At 40.5% G+C, this 23,450-nt stretch overlaps 3 protein-coding genes and 2 non-coding genes across 6 annotated transcripts in view; 1 reads left to right on the top strand and 4 right to left on the bottom strand.

Moving 5' to 3' along the window:
• Positions 1–14,029, bottom strand: part of acin1b (apoptotic chromatin condensation inducer 1b) — a 26,542-nt gene extending 12,513 nt beyond the window's left edge. Inside the window, exons 1-8 of the mRNA XM_055199459.2 lie at positions 13,844–14,029; positions 12,731–12,796; positions 10,949–11,060; positions 10,446–10,522; positions 8,766–10,304; positions 8,067–8,125; positions 4,100–4,235; positions 1,405–1,450 (exon numbers count right to left, since the gene is read on the bottom strand). Coding sequence (XP_055055434.2) covers positions 1,405–1,450; positions 4,100–4,235; positions 8,067–8,125; positions 8,766–10,304; positions 10,446–10,522; positions 10,949–11,060; positions 12,731–12,796; positions 13,844–13,981 — 2,173 coding nt within the window. The 5' untranslated portion in view covers positions 13,982–14,029. The remainder of the gene's footprint in view (positions 1–1,404; positions 1,451–4,099; positions 4,236–8,066; positions 8,126–8,765; positions 10,305–10,445; positions 10,523–10,948; positions 11,061–12,730; positions 12,797–13,843) is intronic.
• LOC129418197 (small nucleolar RNA U6-53/MBII-28) lies at positions 8,583–8,693 on the bottom strand. The gene has a single exon (XR_008636030.2). It is a non-coding gene; the product is annotated as a small nucleolar RNA U6-53/MBII-28 (small nucleolar RNA).
• LOC129418201 (small nucleolar RNA U6-53/MBII-28) lies at positions 10,704–10,815 on the bottom strand. Its single transcript, XR_008636031.1, has one exon. It is a non-coding gene; the product is annotated as a small nucleolar RNA U6-53/MBII-28 (small nucleolar RNA).
• LOC129440243 (dehydrogenase/reductase SDR family member 4) overlaps positions 13,996–23,450 on the top strand; it is a 23,047-nt gene continuing 13,592 nt past the window's right edge. Inside the window, exon 1 of one of the 2 annotated variants that reach the window (XM_055199486.2) lies at positions 13,996–14,126. In XM_055199486.2, coding sequence (XP_055055461.2) covers positions 14,099–14,126 — 28 coding nt within the window. In that variant the 5' untranslated portion in view covers positions 13,996–14,098. The remainder of the gene's footprint in view (positions 14,127–23,450) is intronic. The other variant, XM_055199505.2, reaches the window with a different exon arrangement.
• efs (embryonal Fyn-associated substrate) overlaps positions 14,318–23,450 on the bottom strand; it is a 14,765-nt gene continuing 5,632 nt past the window's right edge. Inside the window, exons 4-8 of the mRNA XM_055199474.2 lie at positions 23,320–23,439; positions 19,708–20,607; positions 17,414–17,488; positions 16,893–17,144; positions 14,318–16,623 (exon numbers count right to left, since the gene is read on the bottom strand). Of these exons, the coding sequence (XP_055055449.2) occupies positions 16,441–16,623; positions 16,893–17,144; positions 17,414–17,488; positions 19,708–20,607; positions 23,320–23,439 (1,530 nt within the window). The 3' untranslated portion in view covers positions 14,318–16,440. The remainder of the gene's footprint in view (positions 16,624–16,892; positions 17,145–17,413; positions 17,489–19,707; positions 20,608–23,319; positions 23,440–23,450) is intronic.

Raw genomic sequence — 23,450 nt, 5'->3', positions numbered from 1 at the left:
GCCTATGCTTCAAAAGGTATGTAATGAAAAAAAGTAAATAATATGGACACGTGCAAATGTCAATTTTAAGGATGAAATCTATGCAAAGATATAATGAGACCCCCTGGCTATGAAATCCAAACTAGTGATGCACCGATGTATCGGCCATCGATATTTATCGGCCGATTTTTGATGAATTTGAAACCATCGGCATATCGGCAAAAGCACGAGAAAGGTTGATACCAATTGTTTATTAATTAACCGCATAAAGGCAATGAGTTGCATGTCTGTTGTTCAATTAAAATGATTTAAGCACCGACAGAATACCTTTGTAGAGCTGGCTCAAATGTCTTGGACAATAAAAGAAACAGACTGCACTTTAGTGGGGGAAAAGAAGTCCAACTTCTTTTGAAGTAGCAATATTTATACTGTTTAAAGCAATAGCACTGACATTATTTATGTTTATTAAAGAAATCCATTATATGTAAAAAAATTTTTTATGTTGTTTATAAAAGAAATGCTGAATAGCAAAAACCACCTTTGAAGGTTGTCATGTTGTCTTATAATATTTGTTTTAGCTTAAATTGCGCCTCTCTTGGGGGCCAGTCACACCAAAAACGTTTATGGTAGTTGCAGGCGCCTTTTTAGAATGATTATGGGCAGGGCGCGTTTGCGCGCTGTTTTATGTGCGCCCAAGCGCCTTGCGTTTTTTTGCCGCCTGCCGCACACGCGTTTTTGAAGGAGCGCTGAGAGCGGAGAAGCGCCCGATGTCTTTCCATTGTCCAATCGAATGAGCGGAGAGGCGGGCCTTACGTTGTGGTGAGGGAAGTTTACAGTTGCTTTGAAGAACCTGACTCCACTCGCTCACTCTCTCCTGCGTGTTTGTGCACCTCTCATCCTCAAACAAGGTCAGAGCAAGCGCCCTCTTTTTAAAGTTTCTGCTAATATGACAGTTAACAGCAAAAGAGCGCTCACGCTTCAATATTTGATTGACAAGACAGCTGACTCGGTGGTTGCTTGGTAATATGAAAAGCCGCGTCGCACTGCTCTTTTTTTAAAAAAGGCAGTGCGTCGTGCCTTGCGTTTGCGCGCGTTTAAAGCGCTTTTGGTATGACTGGCCCCTCATGATGTTGGTCAGTTGAATGTTAATTAGATCCAATCCATGTTCAGTAAAAATAATTTGATGCAGAAATAAACTAGCTAATAGACCAACTGTATAGTATTGTATACAAGTGTTTAATATCGGTATCGGCCAGAAGTTGCCTGTTTAAATCTGTATCGGCCCCAATAAATCCTATCAGTGCATCCCTAATCCATACGTTTTTTTATTTATTTAATAAAAAGTCCAATGAATCCAAGCATAGAAAGCTCCAGCACCCTGTTACTGGACAAGGCGCAAGTGTAAAATATCCCAAACATACTTACTGCTCAGTGAGATCTTGCGCGCAGCAACCAATTTGGCATCAGAGCTCTGAAAAAATACAAAGGAGGAGAAACAAGATCCCAGTGGATGTGTGGGGAAAGAGACAGACACAAGACAAAAGAGAGAGAGAGACATTGGGAAAAGAAGGGGGAACGAGAAAAAGGAGAGGGGAAGAACAGATGCACAGCTATCAGTTAAACCAAAAATGTACATGAATGCAGTTGCTTTGACAAATAAGAGTCTCAGAGTCTCCTACCCTTATTATACACTGCTACTAGAATAAAATGTCCCTTACATCACTACTGCTCTATTTTTTATAAGTATAAATCTGGCTAACACATGCTTGACCACTTTCCCTAACGTTACTTTACCATACAATAAAACTACACCTTGTCAACCAAGCTTAAATTACTATCATTGACACAGCAATTAACTTATAGTCTAAAACCTTTTTAACAAAGCACTAAACCTTTCCATTTTAAGTTATTCAAAAACAAATACATCTTGGGAAAAAGGGTTATCCTGGTACCATTGACACCTGATTCCTCCCTGGCTTGGCTATGGCCCAACCGTACAGCACTGTATCTAGGCAACAAACGTCCAATCAGAGGAGGCTGGGGAGCGAGGGTGAGATACGATCACAATTGAATGTGCTGATTGGCCGGCTGACAGGAACTGCTCTTTTTGGCTGCGTGGTTTTTATCATTTTGTCCTTGGTCAACTTTTAAAGTCTTTGAAATAACTGAGAGGTTTTGTAGCAGCAAAAGTCTTTGACACAGGGACAGGAACGCATTTACACTCTGCAGGCATCTCTGGTGTCCACCCTGGCTGAGGTGAGAGCATAACTATCCACACGCAAAAAACAATCAAATTACTTTTTGATGTCCAACAAGCCAAAATTCTCAATCTTGTTTAGTTCATAACTCAAGTCCTTTGTACACATTTGCCAACTGTGTGGAAAAAAACAGCAGGTCATGATGATAAAGAAACATGTGCACATGTGGGAGTTTGGGTTGATGCACAATCAGGAATGTTGTTGTGATTAGATGTCATCTTACAGTTCTTTGAAATGTTCCAGAAAGTTCATTTAGATTTGTCAGAGGCTGTATTAAGATGTAATCCTTGAAAACCAATGCGTTGTTTGCGGTTGATGACAAACATCAGCCAAATGATGAGGTCCAAAAATGACTTATAAATCCAGTGGTTAGTCCATAAGCCTTGCTTATCAGCTCTGAATGATTGTCTTTGTAGTAAAAAGCATAAGTTCAAAACACCAGATGGCTGTGTCACAATTCTGTGTAGACATCAGTTCATTCAAGTAGTCCTGAAGTGTGGGCAAAATAGCAGAAGGCGTCAAGACACTTAAACAGCTGCGTGTACGCTCTGTTGACAGGAGAAGTCCATCTTGTGTTTGTGTCTGGCTAGCAAAAACGTCTTTGTTAATAGGCAACGTTCAGGCTTTTGAATAATATGACTGATGCCTTCCCCACTTCACCAGCTCTTTTGGTTTCTTTAAAGCAGTCCAATCAGGAGGCCACATCAGTTTTATGTGATGAGAGCCAGTGGCCAATGATCCGGCAGGTTCCTTCAGGCTATGAGTGCAGTGGCGACTCTGGGGGGCTTAGCTCTGGTACAGCCGTGACGCTTGGGCATAGCGGGGCAGGTGATGGAGGTGGAAGAGAAGAGGTGGTGGCAGTATGCAGGTACCAGTATGAGCAATGGAAGAGGGGAGGGCACCTTCACAACAAAGCAATCAATGGGATTTTAAACCACAAAACAGTCATACTACCAGATCCACAGATAAAGAAAACAAGTGAGAGAGTGGGAGAAAGAGATAAAATAAGAGGAAAATGGAGGCAGAGAGAGTCTAAAGCCTACAGCTCTGGCTACATTTAGTCATGGGCTTTAATACATCATTCTTAAAACTATAAATCACTATGTGCTATACCATAAAGCTTTATGCAAACTCAAACAGACAATGATAATCTTTTTGAGGCCATTGACATTAATAATAGTCTTATGGCACACCGCAGGTTCCAGGAGGGTGATTTAGCATTTGAAAATAAATTACGAATATGAAAACAGCACAGGCAGAATCCAAAAATGCCCATGGTACCTGACAAATTGCACAAATAAATAGCCTAAAAATCTGTAACATTTCACAAGCGTTCAGATTATAAATCAAAGAAACACAACCCTAAGAAGCTGAGGTGAATTATTCATCTTAAACATTGTTGAAGGTTGTGGATATTTTAAGCAGTGACGTTTTGCTGGCTGTAAAATTGGCTTTTATTACTCATCCACTATCTTGACTCATACCTTGCTGTGATCTTTTTCTCAACAGAGAACATATAAAACCATAAAATCTCTGCACATCCTAAACACTAATCCCATCCCACACACAATGACTTTAACAGGGTCTAATTTCACGCGTTATTAGCCATTCACATCCTCCAGATACTGTTACAGCTGCTGCTATGTATTGAGAGGAGGGGATGAAAAACAGAACAAGTAAAGCAACAGAATAGAGAAAGCAATACACTAATACCCAACACTAAACTAAATAAGACAAAATAAACCAAGTATCACTTAGACCTGCTGAGGGGTTCAGCTAAACCTGCTTTATAAACTTCAGTTGTTTCCTCTGCATTTTTTTTTGTGAAACTGTTTCCACTGGTCTTCTTTATGCCTTCTTACCTCTTCTGGGCGAGAGTCGCTTGCATCTGCCCCCTGGTGGTCAGACTGTTGCACATCACTCACTGAGTCCGAGCGGCTCTCCAGCTCCATGGAAACTTGGCCTGCAGGCTCAGAGAGAGCTTCCTGCTTTATATCCCTAGAGAGTCGAGAGAACAAGAGAAAGAGCGAGAGACAGATAAGAGAGAGAGAGAGAGAGTGAGGGGTAAGGTGGTTGATGTGGGTCACTTTACCTATAAATAACTACACAGCTGAATTACACTCAGTGCCATACACATACCACATGACATCATATGCCAGGCTCAGAAAACATGCAAACATTGCAAGTGAAAAGTAGTATAACATTTGTATAATGTTGACGCCCAAGATCAAACATTACAAGAGAATCTCAAATGGAACACATGCAACACCTTTTATGTAACAAATGTAGATATTTATAAAAAATAAACCACTGGTATTGGACTATTGGTGCTTTTCCATTGCATAGTACCCCACGGTTTAGTTTAGTTTGGGTTGGGTCAGCTCACCTCACTTTGGCTTGGTTAGCTTTTCCATTGAGTTTAGTATCACTTCGCAGTGGGAGGGATTATAGGCGTGTCGTTATATTTGCGCTGCCTGCTGTGACATCATACAAGTGAGAGTGTCGTTGTACATTCCCAGACATTTATTTATTGATCAGTCCGCCACAAAATTAAAATTGACCGCCACAAAATTAAAAATTTACCACCACAAACAGATGTTTGCACATCGCGTTTATCACTATACCTCTGTCTCACATGACAGTTTCTGTACAAACACCCACGGCATGGTTGCATTTAAGCATATATAATCCTGACGTGCTCGTCGCAAATGTTCCGCCACAGACTGCAAGTCTGGAAAAAACTGTTATGGTGTCCCGGATTCACAACCTGTGGATATTTTTCATCGCTAAATGGGAGTTTGGGAACTTATTGCAGAGCAGATGACAACATGTTTGCTCGAGGCAGCGCAAGCTAGCATTGAGGTAAAGCTAATCTTTTACATTATAGGGATGATGTGATTCTCTCAGACCAATCAGTGATCTACAGTGTTTTCGCGTCACGTTTGGTATCAGCTCGGGTCGCTTGGAACCCCAACCGAGGTGGTACGAAAAAAAGTATCGGGTACTACGTACTGCACCCAATGGAAAAGCTCCCAAAAGTGGGCTGACCCGACCCAAGCTGGACCGGGCCGTGGGGTGCTGTGCAATGGAAAAGTGCCATAATTCAGCGGGTTGATGACATTAGTGTAATAAAAGGGGGATTCGATTTAATCCAACATCTCTCAATAAAAACTTCTGTGGCACACATTGGCACTCGTTTCTTGATGGCAAACCAGCCTTAAGGTGGTGGTTTTGAGGAGGGCAGGCTGCCTCTTAGTTGTAAAAGCATAAGACTTCCCCAAAAGCTTGGCTTTTTGTTCTGGGGGGATCTGGCAACCCATCCCTTCCCCTCAGCATGTGCTGACTGCATTAAAAAATACATTTACACATGAATGCAAAACTGACAGCCACAAAGACAAAAACTTGAAAGACTGTGTCAAACCTACGGAGGTCCCATAGTTTACGTTGCATTAGGAAAGTCGCTTATTAACAATTAATGAATAACAATGTATTCTGAATAACTTCGCTAAAAATAAGCAAACATTTTCAATTCCAACATTCTGTCCTTTGGGCAAGCTGATTTAAACATGTTTTACATGCTTAACATCATTATTTATTAGGTTTTATTCCTTGTTCCCCTCAGGATGTAGATGTCACACATACAAAAGTAATTATTTAGATATTAGATTGATTTAAAGACAGGAAATTAAACCAATACTCAAATATAGATGGAAATGTCAGAACTGTGCTTTTTAAGAAACACTTGCAAAAGAAGATATTTTGATAAATGGTTGTAAGCACACAGCTGCTGGTAACCACTGACCGCCATAGTAGAAAAAAACAAATACTATGGATTCAATGGATACCGTCAACTGTGTGCTACCATCATTTATCAAAATATCTTCATAATTTATCACAATAGTATTTGTTTATCTACAATGGAAGTCAATGGATACCATCAACTGTGCTCTTACTATCATTTATCCAAATATCATCCTTTGTGTTCATCAGAATTAAAAACTATTTTATACACATTCAGGCTAATGACAGAATTTTCCTTTTTTGGGCAAACTATCCCTTAAATTCAGCAACAGGTAACAAATTTATTAGCCTTTCCACAACACAAATTCTTATGTAGGCGAAATATAAGCTGTGCCAACACTGTTTTATTTATAAGGTTAGATTTACGCCATTTTTATTCAAGCAATTATGAACACGAGTATCAGCATTCCAAATACACTGCTACATGCGCCTCTAGTGATTGAAAATGCCAGAAAAACAAACACATCCTTAATGAACCAAAGGGCATGAAAAAGATTCCCTTCCCCCAACACCATGCTCTTTTTTTCTAGTGAAAACGTATGCGTTTAAAAAAAACTAGCTGACAAACCCACCCAGACAACATTTTTGAATCAACGCTCCCCTGAATTCACGACGCACAAAATGAACATACAAAGACAACCCAGTGGGGGTTGATACACAGCCAAGCCCTTTGGGGTTTCAGCACGGAGTATAATAAAAATAAAACGATACGTCAATTAGTATAAATTTAATATGACACCTCGCGCACACAAGCGTTAATGCCTGGTCAACGTCGTAACGCTATGGGTATTTCTAGAAACCCGCTCTCTCACACACACACTCACACACATACAACCCTTACCCGTTTTTGTTGCCGTCTGATAGCATAATGTCAAGCTTTCCCCGGACCGCGACTGCCAATTAGATACCGGTTCTGCCGGTCACGGATGCGTAGGAAGAAATGCGAGAAGTGGGCGCGTTGCAAGGCTGTTTTTTACTCTAGTGCAATGCGTCGGTATAGTCACGGCGGCGCTCACAGAGCAGCCATTTTGAGCAGCGCTAAGGAAGTGTGAGCAGGACCCCTCCTCCAAGGCCACGCCATGGGCCACGCCGGTTGAGAGGCTGTCATACAGAACGCCTGAATAAAAATACAACCGCCCTCACATTTCTCAAGCGCTTTCGCTCTAATAAACGTTGAACCCGTGACCATCTTAAATCAAACGTTGAGATGATTGGTTTACCCTTTCAATTTGTTACATTTTCTTAATGTGTACAATGAGGATGATTAAAGAAATTCGTAAGTACGTCACTGTTACATGTATGCATTCTTCCATTAAAAAAAAAAACGGTATTTCAGTACCATTTCATTACAATCAGGCGATACTCAATAATCGTCAGACTATCTTCCACTAAAGAGTTACAACCTTGTATACAGCCCAATATGCAAGATATATGTATGTAAAGTTAACTATTATTTACATTATTGGTTAAAGCTAAACTATTATTACAGATATATGTATTTACTTTTAAAAAGATAAGATCAACAGGAATTTGCTATAGCAATAGCTGGCACCCCATTTAAATTTGAATACTGGACTAGGTCAGAAGTCCCATCTGGTGCATGTCCCAGTGAAAAAACACTGAATGAAGGCAAATGGGCAATCTCACTAAACTATGCATGACAACAGGCGGCTGAGCTTGCGCTCATACATATCTGAGCTCACAACATGCTGGGATGTTAACCGCAGGATTGCATTTACACAAGTTTCTGTGATTCCAGAGAGAGCAATTGGAAGACAATACAAATGGTTATAAAACCATGACAGAAAGGAATGTGTGGGGTGCAATAAGTTTAACAGTTTAAAATGATGTACCTCGAAAAAAAAGACACCATATTGTTACTTTAAATGACATAACCAAAGTTTAAAACCAAAGTGTCCAAATTCAGAAATGATAAAATAAACCATTTATTTTGTTTACAGCTCATTTTGAAATAGGCTGAATGCATGTACTGATACACATTTGACATGTATGAAAGATGCTGCTGACCTGGGAGATTGGGCCTTCTTTTCGTCATTATCTGCTCTTTTGTTTTCTTGCTCTTTATCCTGGTTTAAAACACATTCAATTAAAACAATTACAGTTGAATTCATAGCAAAACCATAAAGCACGGTGAATAGTAGGGCTGTCACAATGATTGAATAACCGTCTCATCGCAATTGTTTGACCTCATCGTGATGATTTCAGATCACCGCGATGATTGCACATCTATCTAAAAAACACAAGGGGGAGCTGCAGCGCCTGTATAAACGAGACCGTATCAGATTACTTTAAATAAATGTGTTATGTGTATAAATATTTACTGCCAGATAAACCTTGCAAAATATTTAATTTAAATAATCACAATGATCTGTGAAAATTATTTTATAAACAAAAAAATGTATGACAATTAAATGTCAAAGCAATAAACAGGCAATTAATCGGCATAATTTATTAAACAATTAACCGTCAGCCAAATTTCATAATCGTGACAGCCCTAGTCAAGAGTGTACAAATCTTGTGTGTTTTCTTCAGATCACACTGCGAGTGTGAGAAGTTTGGCATAACTCATTTACACCCAGAAAGACTAAGTCAAACTGGTGCATCGGTATTAGCATGGCAGGCTCATCACCAGAAAACACAAAGGCAGAATAAACCAATAGGATTTAAAGAATAGAGGATGGACATTTAAAAAAACCAATTACACACCTTGGGGCCATGCGGCGTGGATTTATCCTGTAAAGGAGAGCTTGTTGAACGAGGGGATGATGATTCTGAATCAGAGTCAGATGATGATGATTGACGTGATGTTGAGGAGCGTTGTTTGTCAGCTTCTCTTGTTTTTTCTGTTTCATCTTCATCAGATGAAGAGTGTGAAGATGCTGCTTTTTCACTCTCTTCTGCTGCGCTAGGTTTCTCCACAACCTCCATTTTTTTGTCCTCCCCAGTGTGTTTTGATTCAGGCATTGTTGTGGTGGACTCGGTCTCCATTGCAACATCTTCAGAGCACTCAGGCCCTGCGGTAAGAACCGACACCTGCTCGGGTTTTGAGGGTGACTTAAGTGACTCAGGTGGGGGGACCTCCGAGAAAATTTGTGGTCGCTTTCGTGGAAAAGTTGTGTGTGATGTCATATGGAATGATGCAGAGGTCTCATCCCCCTTCTCATTTTCTTTCTCCTCACGTTTATTCTGCTCATCTTTCTCTCCCTCTGGCCTGATCTCATTCTTCATCTCATCATTCTGAGTATGATGTTCAACTGATGACACCTGTGGCTGAAGCTGCTGAGACGAGTTTTGTGGTTCGGTACGAATATTTGTTCCCATCGCCAACATTAGTACTTTGGGTGCTTCCGCTACTTTGCTATCCTCATCCTGCTCTTTAACTTCCATTTCTCTTTCTCCATCCATCCCCACCTTGTTTCCACCTTCAAAAACGCCCTCAGACTCCATTTTGCGGACCAGCAGACTCAAAGGACCAGGTTTGTGTGTGGATGAAGGTTCTGGACTGCTGGATCTAGAACTGGAGCTGGAATCCTGTCTCTTGAGGTTTGGAGGAGATGGCACTGCGCCTGGTCCCAGCACGTCACCTTCTCCTAGGTCTACTGGTTCATCTTGGTCATGGGGGCTTTGTTTGGGAGTGTCGGGTAGAGGAAAGGACAGCTCTGGAGGAGGGGACGGGGGAGGAGTGGGTTGGCGGAGTTGCAGAGGAGGCTGAAGGACTGGTTGAGGCTGGGGAGGGATGTGCTGTGGTGGCTGAAGCTTTCGACGGGATCGCTGGGGGGCTGCAGCCGGTGAAGGTTGAGGTACAGGAAGAGCTTTGACATTCTTTCTTGTGCGTGAGGAAGGACCCCATTTATCATCGTCATCACTGTCATCATTATCCTCTTCCTCATCATCGCTATCAACCTGGACACAAGCAGCAGCTCGTGCTGAACGGCTGAGCTGTAGTACGGAGTGGGCAGGACCTGCTTCAGCTGGGGCTATTCCTTCCTTCTCTTGGGAACGAGACATCATAAGTGGCAGGCCTTGACGCTCCGGTTGTCCAACTACTCGTACAGACAAGGAGGCAACTGCCCGTGGAGGAGAAGGTGTGGCAACTTCCTCGCGTCTGGGAAAAGAAGTACGTCTGATCTTCACAGCTTTACTGTCAGGTGATTTGTGAGACAGAGGAGCAGGGCCCGTGTCCAGCCTGTGTGAACCAGGGTCCTGTGGCAACCCTCCTCCAGGATCCACACCTCCACCCTCTGTCTGGGTTACAAACAGATGCACAATGTGATGCAGTGTAAATATATCAAACAATCAATCAGTACATAATAACTGGTTAAATTACAGAGCTGGTTAAAAAAGTTGAATGCATAAAACCTTTACAAACAAAGACTGTGTATGCACCTTGTCTGGAAGGCAGGAAGTGCTTTCCTTGGTCGGTGTGGGTTCATCTTCCTCTGGGCCAGAAGGACTCTGTGTCTCTGAAAGTAACATTTTGCACGTACAATGTAAGCATCAAGTTTAGACATTACTATTACTACTTCTAATAAAATTTTATTTTGAACATAACAGCATAAAGCTTAAGGAAATTCATGGTCCCTATGCAATGCACAGAAAGGAAAGATGAGTATTGTTTGTTTGAAAATGACTGAAAGCCCAGTAATTCCTCAGAGCACACTGCAAGTGTGAGAATTCAGTTGAACTCACTTACACCCAGAGAGACGAAGTCAGACTCTGGTGCATCAGTATTAGCATGGCAGGCTCATCATTGGAAAGACTAAATGGACGTAGGAAACTGTGAACATCATCTATCTCATACGTTAATATTGTCTGCATATGTTAACACAGATGGTGAAGTCAAGTCTGTGTTATAACCTGTGTGCATGGGTACTTGCAGGTCTGCTTACCATCTGCCTCTGTGGCCTCCCGGGCTTCTCTCTCCAGTCTCTGTCGGAGGAGCTCCTGCTGTTTGGCCAGGTACTGCTTTATAAAGCTGTTCTGACTCATCTCCTCTCCCATCTGAGATATACACAGTAAAAAAACTCAAATATCATATATCAAGACTCATAAACCTTCCTTAGAAATGATAGGCAGGATAATTTTACAAAGATGTAATAGATGCTTAGAGCAGTGGTTCTCAAACTTTTTCCGCGTGCGGCCCCCCTTGGGTACGGTGCATTCCTTCGTGGCCCCCGCAAACAAAATTTATGACAAAATCTGTTCTAAATTTTAACATTTTAATTAAACAAAACATATTAAGTTATACAAAGTAGTGCTGTTGGTTAGTAGCCTTATTATTTTTTTTTAGGTTTAATTACACAGAATTCATGATAAATGAATGTATTTTATAAAATGTCATAAAACTGGGCCCACCCTGGCACCATCTCGCGGCCCCCCTGGGGGCCCCAGACCCCAGTTTGAATTTAGCTTTTTTTCACCCAAAGTTGAACAACACTGAGCACCAAAAAAAACCACTGAGTGTCAGCGCTCACCACAGAAAAACGCCAGCAGCTGGCTTTTTTGAAAAGCGCAGCGCTTCCATTGGAAACAATTGATTGTGAACCTAAAGTAGCATAGACATATTTGCAGCAAAATCCAAAAATACATTGTATGGTTCAAAATTATTGTTGTTTCTTTTATGTCAAAAATCATTAAAGGCGGGCTGCACTTTGGAAAGGGAGTCGGGCTGAATACCAAAACACACTTGTAGCCAATCAGCAGTTTGGGGCGTGTCTACTAAGCCCGGGTTGCGTATGTGTGAGGCGGGTCTATCAAAAGAAGGTCCAGATTCTATTGGGGTAGGGGCATGCATGTCAGAGATCATGCACCCCGCCTTTAAGATATGTAAAGATTATGTTTCATGAAGATATTTTGTAGATTTCCTACCGTTAATATATTAAAACTTTATTTTTATTTTTTTGAGTGATGCAGTTGCTAATGACTTCATTTGGACAACTTTAAAGGCGATATTCTTAATATTTAAATTTTTTGCACCCTCAGATTCCAAATTTTTATCTCGGCTAAATATTGTTGTATCCTAACAAATCATACATCGCTGGAAAGCTTATTTATTCAGCTTTTAGATGATGTATAAATTTCAATTTCAAAACAATCTACACTTATAACTGGTTTTGTGGTCCAGGGTCACATATACTAAAAATAAATAGTTACACTAAACATAAACTACATAAACACCACTAACTCTTTCTTTTCTCTCAACGGGTATCGTTTCATGAAAACTTGTATCTTGCTATAAGCACCTTTTGTACTATTGCTTCACTGTGACACATAGCTTTTTGATTGTTTCCTGATATTTTTAAGTCTTTTTGGATAAAAGCATTTGGTAAATGCCTAAATGTACATAAAAAAGAAACTATACACATGCTTCACATAATACTGTGTATGAGATTCAAAGACAGAGATTTTAAGTCAAGCAGCTTGCTGTGAAATAGTGCAGGATGATTATTGTGTGTGAGCATGTAACTATACAAGATCCCAAGAGATCTATATGGTTTACACTAACACTCCATTATCTTAGAATACAGTCACACTGATTGAATCACACAATGCACACACTTTTACTAGAGAGTACTTAACAATATAGGAAACTCAATACTAGAGATTTTGTTTGTATGATTGATGTTGCTGATGCATAAATGGAACAACTGATAGGATAAAAATCAACTTACCTGAGAGTTGGGCTGAAGACCACTGTGTTGGGTAGATGTTCGCTGGAGATTCTCCAACATCAGAGCCTTTACAAACACAAACAAAGAGCACATTTATAACAAAGCAAAAGATTTAACTTTAACTAAAGGCAATTCCTTGGTTAACTTACATGTCATACGTTTGCAAACTTTTCCTAGTTACTTCTAACCAAGGTTTTCAATATAAAGAGTTAAAACTCGGAAAACAAAACAAATCTTTTATTGCAAACACTCTGCCCGATATACAAACAGTATCACTGTTGCAAAGTGACACATAAAGTAAATAAACTAAGATTTAGCTCCAACAAATGCATCACTTACCCGAACAGCAAAACATGACCTCACGCGACTTTATACAAAAGCGGAATGTCCGACAGTGTGACGGGACTCTAAACACAGTCCTTATAAGCGCAATGGGAGTGGTAGCAGCCTTTCAAAATATTCACGCTCTTAACACATACTTAGCAAATACCCGTGTAAATTGGACAGTTAACCGGTCGTTACGCTAAGTACCCATAGGAAACAACTGCAATGCATCTTCTGTCATGTAAATGTCATTCTGAAACAGTGTGAAAGTTGTCCACTCCCATACACGGGATTCAAACGCAAATGAATGATTCAATGCATTAATTCAACGTAGTGCAAATCTAAACGATCAAACTTGATTAATGGACCTGTTTTTCAAGTGCATTTACGTTTTTTACTAACTGTAAAATTTTATCTCTACCAACTATTTTCTTCAATACCAAAAAAAATTTTTTCTCGAGAAGTGTCAAACGCGAATCCATTACATGAGGCTGACAAGCGCGCCCCCCACTACAAACATACGACGCACGAGCACGATGTCAACTCTGAGACCTCAGGCTAGTCATGAACCGTAGTGTTGAAAAGACTGCATCGTTTAAATTGCGAGTTACAACTCCCGGACGATGCAAAAACAACTGTGTCCTGAGATGTGTGCCAAACTGTTTCACATGTTCTCCACAAACATTCCCGCTCTCGAAACATATACTTGGCCTGCAAGTCGGGTCTCGTCTCCGGCTCAACTTGACAGCAAGCGCACGGTTTTATACTTCGTCCTTTGACCAAACTCACCCCTTTCAGTCGTTTAATAAGTGCATTTTTCTGTCCACTTTTGGCAAGACCTCTTTGCTCCAGGGCGGTTTTTAAATCCGCTACGCGAAGCGAATGAAGCGGTTTCCCGTCTAACGTAACATCCTCGAGTTCCGCCATTTTGCTTCGCTCGAGCGCTCGAACTTCAGGCTGTGCACGAGCGAACTGCGCGTCACCGCTCCCGGATCTCCGGAAGAGAGAACGAGACAGGCATAAAACACAGACAAAAGTTGCTGTATGTTTAAAAACATCTTTCAGCTTTCAGGTAAAAAGCGCCATATGAATGCATGCATTGTACATTTGCAACAATTTAACGTTACAAACCGACACGGTCGTTTAATGGCGTGACCTCTGTGTCCTTCATATAGTATATTACAATGAAACACGTCTTTAATTTAGTTTTAACAAACATAACAGGTCGTAACAATTGGAAAAAAGAAAAACACACAAGCGTCATTTTCTGTAGCAAAATTGTATTTTGAAGAAATCTGACAAGTACCAAAGACTTCCTAAGTACCTGTAGAGCATGTCTCACAAACAAAATGTCAAAATTAACATTAGTGTAGTGTCAAAAAGCACATACAATGAACGTCATAGATACATTCTTAAAGCAAACTTTAAATTATTAATGCAAAGTTGCAGGAAAACATCCCTGGTTACATGTGCATAGAAAAGCAACTTAAAGCCATGCAGACATTTGATTAACAAAATCAAATAAATAAATGGAAAAGTTAAACCTAAGCATTACTATAAGCATAAAAATGACAGGTGAGCCTTCTGAGAGGAAATGTTGTTTCCTGATGAGGACTATTGAACAATAGTTTATATACATAAATATTTGTTTTTGTACAGAAGACAAACTAGCTCTTTTAAAAGCAAACATAACGTAGCTTAGTATATCCACCAGTAAGTGTTTAGAAGTATTACTGAAGTACCTGTTGAGGCCCTCATTCCTATTTACTTACACAAGTATGGTTTGTAGTAATACTGATAAAGTCCACCAGATGGCAGGACTAGACAAACCTAAATCTAATCCTGGAATAATCTTTTCAGAATAATCCTCAATCCTTGATCCACTACATTAGACACCCCACCACTTTTCAACACCAAATCAACTGCATCCATTTTGATATGGCTGACCAAATATGTATAAACTTAAAAGGCCACATAAAAAACAAAATACACATTTAATGCCGAAAGTCAACTATAGCATTTATGTTAACTTGTTAACTTCAGCAGTTTTCTCGTGACAAGCATTGTAATGACATAATAAATCAGATTATGAGAAAGGCTGCCCAGGTAGACCACATCTCTTGTTAAAGGTCTAGAGTATTTTTGTCTCATCTATGTGAACCAACAGCGAGAATAACACTAAAAGCATAAAGAAAAATGTATTTAGAGATAAAACTGAGGGAATGAGCATAGACAGAGCAGACGAAAGAATTATGAAGAAAACAAAGTCTTTGAGATGCAGCCTACGAAGGTGACATAAACACAAAGGGTACTTTAATGATACTTGATTGATATCTCAAGACAGAAAGTAAGCAGGTGCATGTTTTAACCTGCATATTCACAAAGCCCAGACTGGTTAGTATCAAGCGGTTTGCAGACCTGTCAGCATAGCAAACAATCCCAAATAAATGCACCAGTAACTGTTTTCAATGCCTCTATGGAAGCTAGTAGATATATAGATATTGCTGTTTCGAAAACGCTGCATAGCCTAATAAAAACAAAAACCCTGTATAATATTAATTGTGCATAACCGGTTGCCCAAACTGCTTCACCATTTAACTGCCTTTGTTATCAGTTGGATAATTTGGCAGAATCTGATGGTGGGAGTGTGAGAATTACGGGAAAGAAAACAGTAAGGGACACAAAGCGTGCACTCATAAAGGGAGGTGAGTTGACCTGACGGACAGGTTTTTCTCTGAATCAGCATTGTGGGAAAAACACTATACAATACCCATCCACCAAAGTTCAATAAATTATAACGTTTTCATTCAAAAAGTCCTGTTAACTTCAAAATCAAGCACTCATACTCGTTCACTGCCTTTGACATGGCTGTATCTGAACGAATGGCCCTGTTGTTTTGCTTACATTTGTAACTTCCAATTACGTCACTTCAATAATCTCTTCACCACCAAGGCCACTTCACATTTACAAACAAACAGAATAATTACAAATCCTTAAATGGAGACTTTTTATAAAAGGATCACTGGTATACGCTATGTGATGATAAGATCTCAAAATAAGGGGACAAAATAAAGCTATCAGAAAATGTGCCTGAGGTTGCAAACATCTCCAAATGAAACATCCATCAATAAGTTATAACAATGTTTAAGTGTGCTTGGCACCACAAACAAATAGAAATAAAAACACACACACGCGCACACATCCTCTAAAGGGTCAAAACCTACACATACCACCATTTTATCACTGCTGAACCAATGTAGGCAGTGACACACTTTAGATACCTTTTTAAACACAATCGATAAACAAACATATTTATAAAAATAACAAAAAGAATAAGGCATTCCACTGTGAATAATAAAGCTTAAAAAAAACACAAACAAACAATATCAAGATATCTCCGCTAATCGTTGCAAAAGCCCAGAGAAGCCAGCGGCATGCTGGGATAGATCAGCTACCCTATCCACCATTTCTTGCGTAGCAGGGACTGAAGGATAATTTTGGGCTGCCCCCTTTGTTGCCACGACGACCGCCTTTAGAGCTTGACAGAGGCGTCCACTGGAGGTGGTGACCTGAGGAGACAAACAGTGGTTTGTGTTTTAAATGCGATTAAATAAAGTCACCTGTTTATTACTGCATTGCTGGAAAGTGACAAGTCAACATGTTTATCACTTTCCTGGCTGTTCCTGTTGAATCATAAACAAGTACAAAGCCATTCACAAGGTGTGTCTAATAAGATCTTGTTATAACATGAATCATAAATTACATTTGATACATCACGCCCACATGCACTGTTTAACACTATTATGCAAATAAAAACAACTCTATTTAAAGTGCTAACCTTTGCCCTGAGATCCGAAGAGCTGAGAAGACGTGCAAGTGTGTCCCCGATAAAGACAAGTTTGTGTGCAGTTACAATAAGACTTTTCCCCCTGGAAACAAAAACTCGAGGTGGTTGGTTCCCTTGGACACTTGTGAACAGGGAGTCGATGGCATCAGCCAGACATGAAAGATGAGAGAGACTCTGAGATGAATAGAAGGAGAGGAGCTCTGAATCCTCCAGAGACATCGAAACAGGGGGAGAGGGACTCAACTGTAGAAAAACACAGAAAAGTATATTGTTTATATATTATGCATATAACAAAAATGAGTTCACACATATTCTTGCTGCTGTTTAATTGTGTGAGACACGTCTTGACAAAACAAGACGTGATGCAATGGCCATAGACGTCAGTCTATTGCATATGCACGTAGACTAACAATTAGGCTAACTGTGTGCAGACAGAGCATAATAATAATAATAATAATGTATCGTGTGTGAACAGCCTTTAGTAGAACCATAAATGATAATCAAGTACTTACTTTATTGTCATTTGTGGTAATAAGCTGTGAGGAACTCAGATCTGTGTGGCCGTCTGGTGGAGGCTCAGGCTTCCCCTATTTAAGAACAACAAACAATGTAAACGTCCATAAAAAGAGAACTGAAGAGCTTAAAAATGTTAAGGCAGAGGCTAATGCAGAAAGGAGAAGTAAATGTATATGTGGCAGATAAGACTGAGGAGTAAAACCTGTGGGAATGTCTAGCACTATTCGAATGGTAACTTTCTCATGATGACATCTGCATTACAGTTTGTAATCCTACAAACATGTCATGTGGTTCAGCCCTGAGTTTATATATTTTTATACAGGTATCTCAATCAATACACATATTCTTTCTTTCTTTATTCTTCACACCATTCCAGCATTTATGGCTATATTCATGACAAGATCTGGTTCATACATAAACAAGGAGTGCAATGTGGTATCTCCAATTCCCCAACATTCATGCTTACACATGGAGAACATGCAAACTCCACAATAAAAAGACCACCTGACCTAGCCGGGGCTCATCCAGGGCCCCTTTTTCTGTAAGGCAACAGTGCTATCCACTGAGCCACTGTGCTGCATGCTATGTTAATGGGCCATGTATTGTTTACATGTTTTTCTCCTCTTTCTTCTTTTTGGTCCCATTAGCTCCCTCTCACTATAGTGGAGTGGTGATGAACGATTGTTCCTGTAAATACTTCTCAGCCTTTTGGCTATGCAGGTGTCAGACTTTAAAATGCATGAAAAGAACCTTTGCATGCAGATAACCCTACAATTACCATACATTGCTTTTTAGTGGTCAAATGACTTTTGCTTTGATCCCTTTTATAATCTCAGAGATGTGGATTCGGATAGCCGTAGGCATTCCAGAAATTTTTAGTCAGGCAGTGAGAGAAAAACACTGACATTCTGGATTCGGACAGCACTAGCCCATGTAAATTTTTAAAATATCTTGTCTCCATAAGAAGCAATTACCATCCTAACTGGGTTATGTAAGAATAAAAAGGCAAAGGTTTGAGTGACAGATAAAGGCAGATGTAAACAATAAATGTTACTGTTTCCAAATTTGATATAACAATTCAAACTCTCTACCTCATGGCTTTTTTAGATTAATAATTAATTAAGTATCAATAAAACTTTAAACAATAACACTGGTGTATGTACGTTTACTCTTTTCTAAAGGGGGTCGCACACCGGACGCGCAGCTCACCACCGCGTCGAGTCGCGTCTAGGACAACTCGGAAGTATTGTACACCGGAAGTGCACATTAAATAGCGTGAGCTTAGTCGGCGTCTACTTCGAAATGCAAAATATACCTGGCAGCCAATGTTAATTGCTAACAATTTGGGACAAATATGATGTTGTTTAATGTTAAACTATGTGAGTGGCACTCTGTGGCGCGACAGGGATTTGAGCAACTTTCTGAGTCAAAGCTGGGCGCCGCAGACAGGCGCCACCTGTTGGCGCCGGTGTGCGTATACTCATAGAAAACAATGTGTTTGATTTTTTTAGAACGAGCTGCGCGTCCGGTGTGCGACACCCTTAAGGGGATTTTTAATCGAAATTTATCAAAATTAAGTCACAACCTCCAACTTTGAATAAAAAAAAATTAATCGTCGATGCATGCCCCAATGTCACGTCCGGTTGGCTTGCCAAGCGGGAAAAAAACGTGTTGAGTGCTGTGAGGCAACCTCCTCTAACTTAGCTAGCTACAGCCAGTCAAAAGATAGCATGGCAGACGCAGGAGTCACCACGCAAACTACTCTTTACCCTTTACATGGGAAACAAGAAAACAGCAAGCGCCTCCCGCCCTCAGCTGAACTCAATCCGAACAGAACACGCACACGTGGACAGCAGAATGGCGTCTGTGACAGGCGTCGTTTCTCTGAACTGAGATCTGTTTAAGTTTCACAACAACTTATTTCAGTTGCTTAAGAGTTATGAAAACAGCATTTAAACATGACTTATTGGGGTATAGTCTCACAATCTCGTCTGACGGTAATAAAAGCACGGTTTCAAGGTGCAAAGTACTGACAGGAATGTTCATCTGACAGGAAGTTTTGTTTTATCAGGTATGTGTGTACCTATTATATTTTAGTTTAGTCTAAAAATGGCATAGCATTTTCTTGTGCTTTGAAAAAAAATGTAAAAACCGAGAATCGAATAGTGACTTTAGAATCGAATGTAATCAAATTGAGGATTTGGAGAATCGTGACACCCCTACTTTTTTCTAAGTTTATTATGTTCACACTTATATATTTTATAATTTATGCATAAAACAGGTGCCTAACCTGTAGTTTGACGTATCCCACACTATCACCTACAGGATATGAAGGCGGCGGTGTAGGAGTTAAGCCAATTCCTGCATATTCATTCCCTTGTTCCTCATCTTCAGGCCTTCCTGTGGTAGGGGCTAAGGAGATGGGTGCAGGGGGCAACGGGAAGGCAACTGGTGGTGGAGGAGGAAGTGGTCGTTCCTGGATCCAGCTACCCTTTCTTGACCCCATGTCCCCTGAGATCGGTTTGACCTCTGCCACCGGTAGAGCAGGTAAAGGTCTCCGGGACAGAGACTCCTGGGAAGGTAGTCTGGGCCGCGTCTGACTTTGCAGAAAGGAGGCGGAGTCTTCCAGAGCACAGCGGACCATCTGCAGTAGACCGTCAGCTGGAGGGGCAGTGCCACACACTGTTAGTGCCGGAAGTAGGTCTGATAGACGAGACCAAACTTGCTGGAGAACTTGAGGAACATCACCAACATGGCCTGCCTTCCAAACAGAAAGTATCTCAGCGAGTGCAGCAGCTAGGTCTCTGGAGGGTGTGGTGGTGAGAGATGCATAAGTCAGTGCAGACTGGATAAGAGCAGAAAGAGAGGCTTTCCACTGGACGTCCCCAGATCCATTGCTCGATATGGACAAACGTCGCGTTGGGATTTCTAGAGTGAGGGCAGGCATGTCATAGATGCCTCCGTCAACTTCTGACCCATCTTCACTGGTTAAATCTTGCTTTCTTTGACTGGAAATAGAATTAATTCCTGGCATCTCGCTTGCCTCCAAGGGTAAACCGGGGAGACTGGGAACACTGTATACATCCTCATCCTCTGCATCACCAGTCACAGCAGCTGGTCCTGGTATTTTGTATGTTTGCTGCTGATGGTCTGAAGAGGAATTAAGGGCCAGCGTGGGGACATCATAAATCTAGACATGACAGAGAAAGAGGTTACTCATAGGGTGGATCTCAGACTCCATTTATTTCTACAATAACATCATTATAAAAGCCATTGTGCTAAGTCCAGAGGTTGAAAAAAAATGTGCTCTGTTTCTTTAACTGTTGTGTGGGAACACAGAGCTTTGGCTGCAGTTCAGCTTAATATGTGTTCACCAGTGCTGCAAAGTTCAGATGACCTTGTGAAGGTCTCTTATGTTTGGTCACTATCAATATATAGTAAATAACATGTTCTACTTTTAGACTAACTGGTGAAACAGTATAGTATTCACTGCTAAGGATATAGTGGGGATTAACAGGAATAAATGAGAGAGAAAAGAAGAGAGAAAGCATGTGGGTGGAGGTCTAAAGAGAACCAGGCCACTTTGCACTTGAGTCTGGCTGATCTGCCCAACTCGACAAGCAAGTGTGATTGCGTGAGCTGACGAAAATGTTGGAAGTGTTGGACTGAATTAGCTCATAGCAGAAATAAAGGTGTGGTTTAAAATGAATGAATAGGAGCGAGACAGCAAGAAATGCAGAACGAGAAAAACAGCAAAGAGGGAACAAACAGCAAGAGAGGCTATAGGAGAATGCAGAGATTTGATAACTTCTGCAAACCTCAAACAATTGAAAATTATGTACTCGCTTTCATGTCAGTGAAACTTTTACTGAAAATCTTCCCCTGCGGTGATCTAATTTGCAAATCGCATTTGTGTGTATATTTAAATATGATGAATGAAGACGCATTGCACCACGATTGATGTCACTGAACGCAATGTGATTGAAAAAAAATGGGACCCACACTACAGTTGGCAGGGTTCCCACACCTTAGTTAACTTCATAGTCAAGGACCTTTCAAGAAATATCCTGGTCCAATACCCTCAAATTCAAGGACTAAATGTGGGGAGACATTTAAAGTGAGAGCAAGTTTACATGGTGTTACCCTTTAAGATACATTGTTACAGTTCTCTTTCGAGGGAACTTGCGATGCGTCACTGCAGTGACACTTTGGGGACGCCTCCAGGGGTAATAAGTGCGTCTGAATGTGTATATCAATTTCAACCAATGGTGAGGCTTAACGACAAAAACAGGGTGACGTGGGAGCCAGGAAGTATATCGCTATCTAAAATATTGCCAAAGATGGCGTTACAAGGATGCAGGAATTATGGCAAGGGAGACACAGCGTCTCGTTCCTTTCTCGCTTTTCATGTGTCAAACACTATGCAAAAAAGCATTTTGATATGAATCAACATTCGCATACAGAAGATATAAGCATTTAAAGCGAACAGTTTAGCACTTGTGCTTAAAAAGTCTAGAATTTTTATGATATTATCCTACACTACACAGTGAATAATATGGAAACCGGTATCAATGACCTGTATCTATGTATATTTTCAAAAACTTCCCAGGGCCTTGAATTTTTCCCTCCAGATTCACAAACTTTTAAGGATTTCAAGGACCCGTGGGAACCCTGAGTTGGGTACTGTTCACATTTTAACCAGTACGGTACCTTTTTTCTGTACTTTAATCTCTGTGTAATAATAAAAACATTTAGTTCAGAGAAAAAAAGTCATAATACAAATATATATTAACCCTAAAATTACAAGTGAATCAGTCAAGTTAAAGGCGGGGTGTACAATTTTTGAAAAACACTTTGGAAAAGGGAGTCGAGCCGCGTACCAAAACACACTTGTAGCCAATCAGCAGTAAGGGGCGTGTCTATCAACCGACATCGTTGAGTGGGTTGCGTATGTGTGGGACGGGTCTATCAAAAGAATGTCAAAATTAAAATGGGGTATGGGCGTGTTTCTTTAGATGATTTCAAATGACAACATTGGCTTTCAGAGATCAAGCACCCCACCTTTAAGTCAATGATTTTTTTATTTGTCCATTTTTTGATTAATATTAAAAACAGTGCACAGATCCAATATACAGTTACACCCGAGTTTTATTTCTAAAATGCTACCACTTCCACTTAAGGGGTAGCTTAGCTTGACAGAGTGCATTTACCAGGATAATCAAATAACAACATTTTTAGATATTGTGTGTAATATATATCCATTCCAGTGCAAGAAAACCTTAAATTAGTTAGCATTTGCGCGCTGTCTGAAGCATTGATATGCACACACACACACAAAACCCCTTAAACAGCGCATGAGTAGCTCGTTGATTGATCTGTTACGCGTCTTTTTTGTGCTCAATATTTGCATTGCCATCTAAATATTTACATAAAGCATGTGAACGTTGGTGACGACGCATCACGTTGTGCCATCTGTCTTTCACTCTCTCTACCAGATTCACAGCACCCAGATGCGTTCTCAGCCAGGTACCGGAAATTAGGCACCGATTGATTTAATGTGAATTGGTAGAACAGACATAATTCGGTTGGTGCTCTAAAAAGTACCCATAACCCTAACCCATAAGGAGCAAGATTTTCAGTGAATAAAGAATATAGCGAGTTATTTGTGGTGCTTTTTTGTCATTTTAAGGTTTAGTCTCCTAATTTTTAGAGGACAGTATAAAGGCACAGAAAGTATCTGGAAAGAATGACAAGCCAGGTCTCAGACTCGGGTCACATGGAGTCTGGAGTGCTGTCCACATAGCTTCAACCACCGCTTTTTGTCATTATGATTACAGCTCGGTAAGTGATGATAACATTTTCCAATTCCTTTACAACATGGATGACATGTATTGTTTCTTACCTCAGAGGCCTGATCAGGGAGTACAGCACGAGGGGTGTTATAGATCCCATCATCATCTTCCTCAGAAGGCACTGCAGGAACTGGATTTTGCCACCTTTTGGTGGGAGGTGTATCATATACCTAAAGCAATA

Source organism: Misgurnus anguillicaudatus, chromosome 21 (genome assembly GCF_027580225.2).
Source record: "Misgurnus anguillicaudatus chromosome 21, ASM2758022v2, whole genome shotgun sequence".
NCBI lineage: Eukaryota > Metazoa > Chordata > Actinopteri > Cypriniformes > Cobitidae > Misgurnus > Misgurnus anguillicaudatus.
Note: the sequence above shows the minus strand (reverse complement) of the source record. Positions and strands in the feature narration are given on the sequence as shown.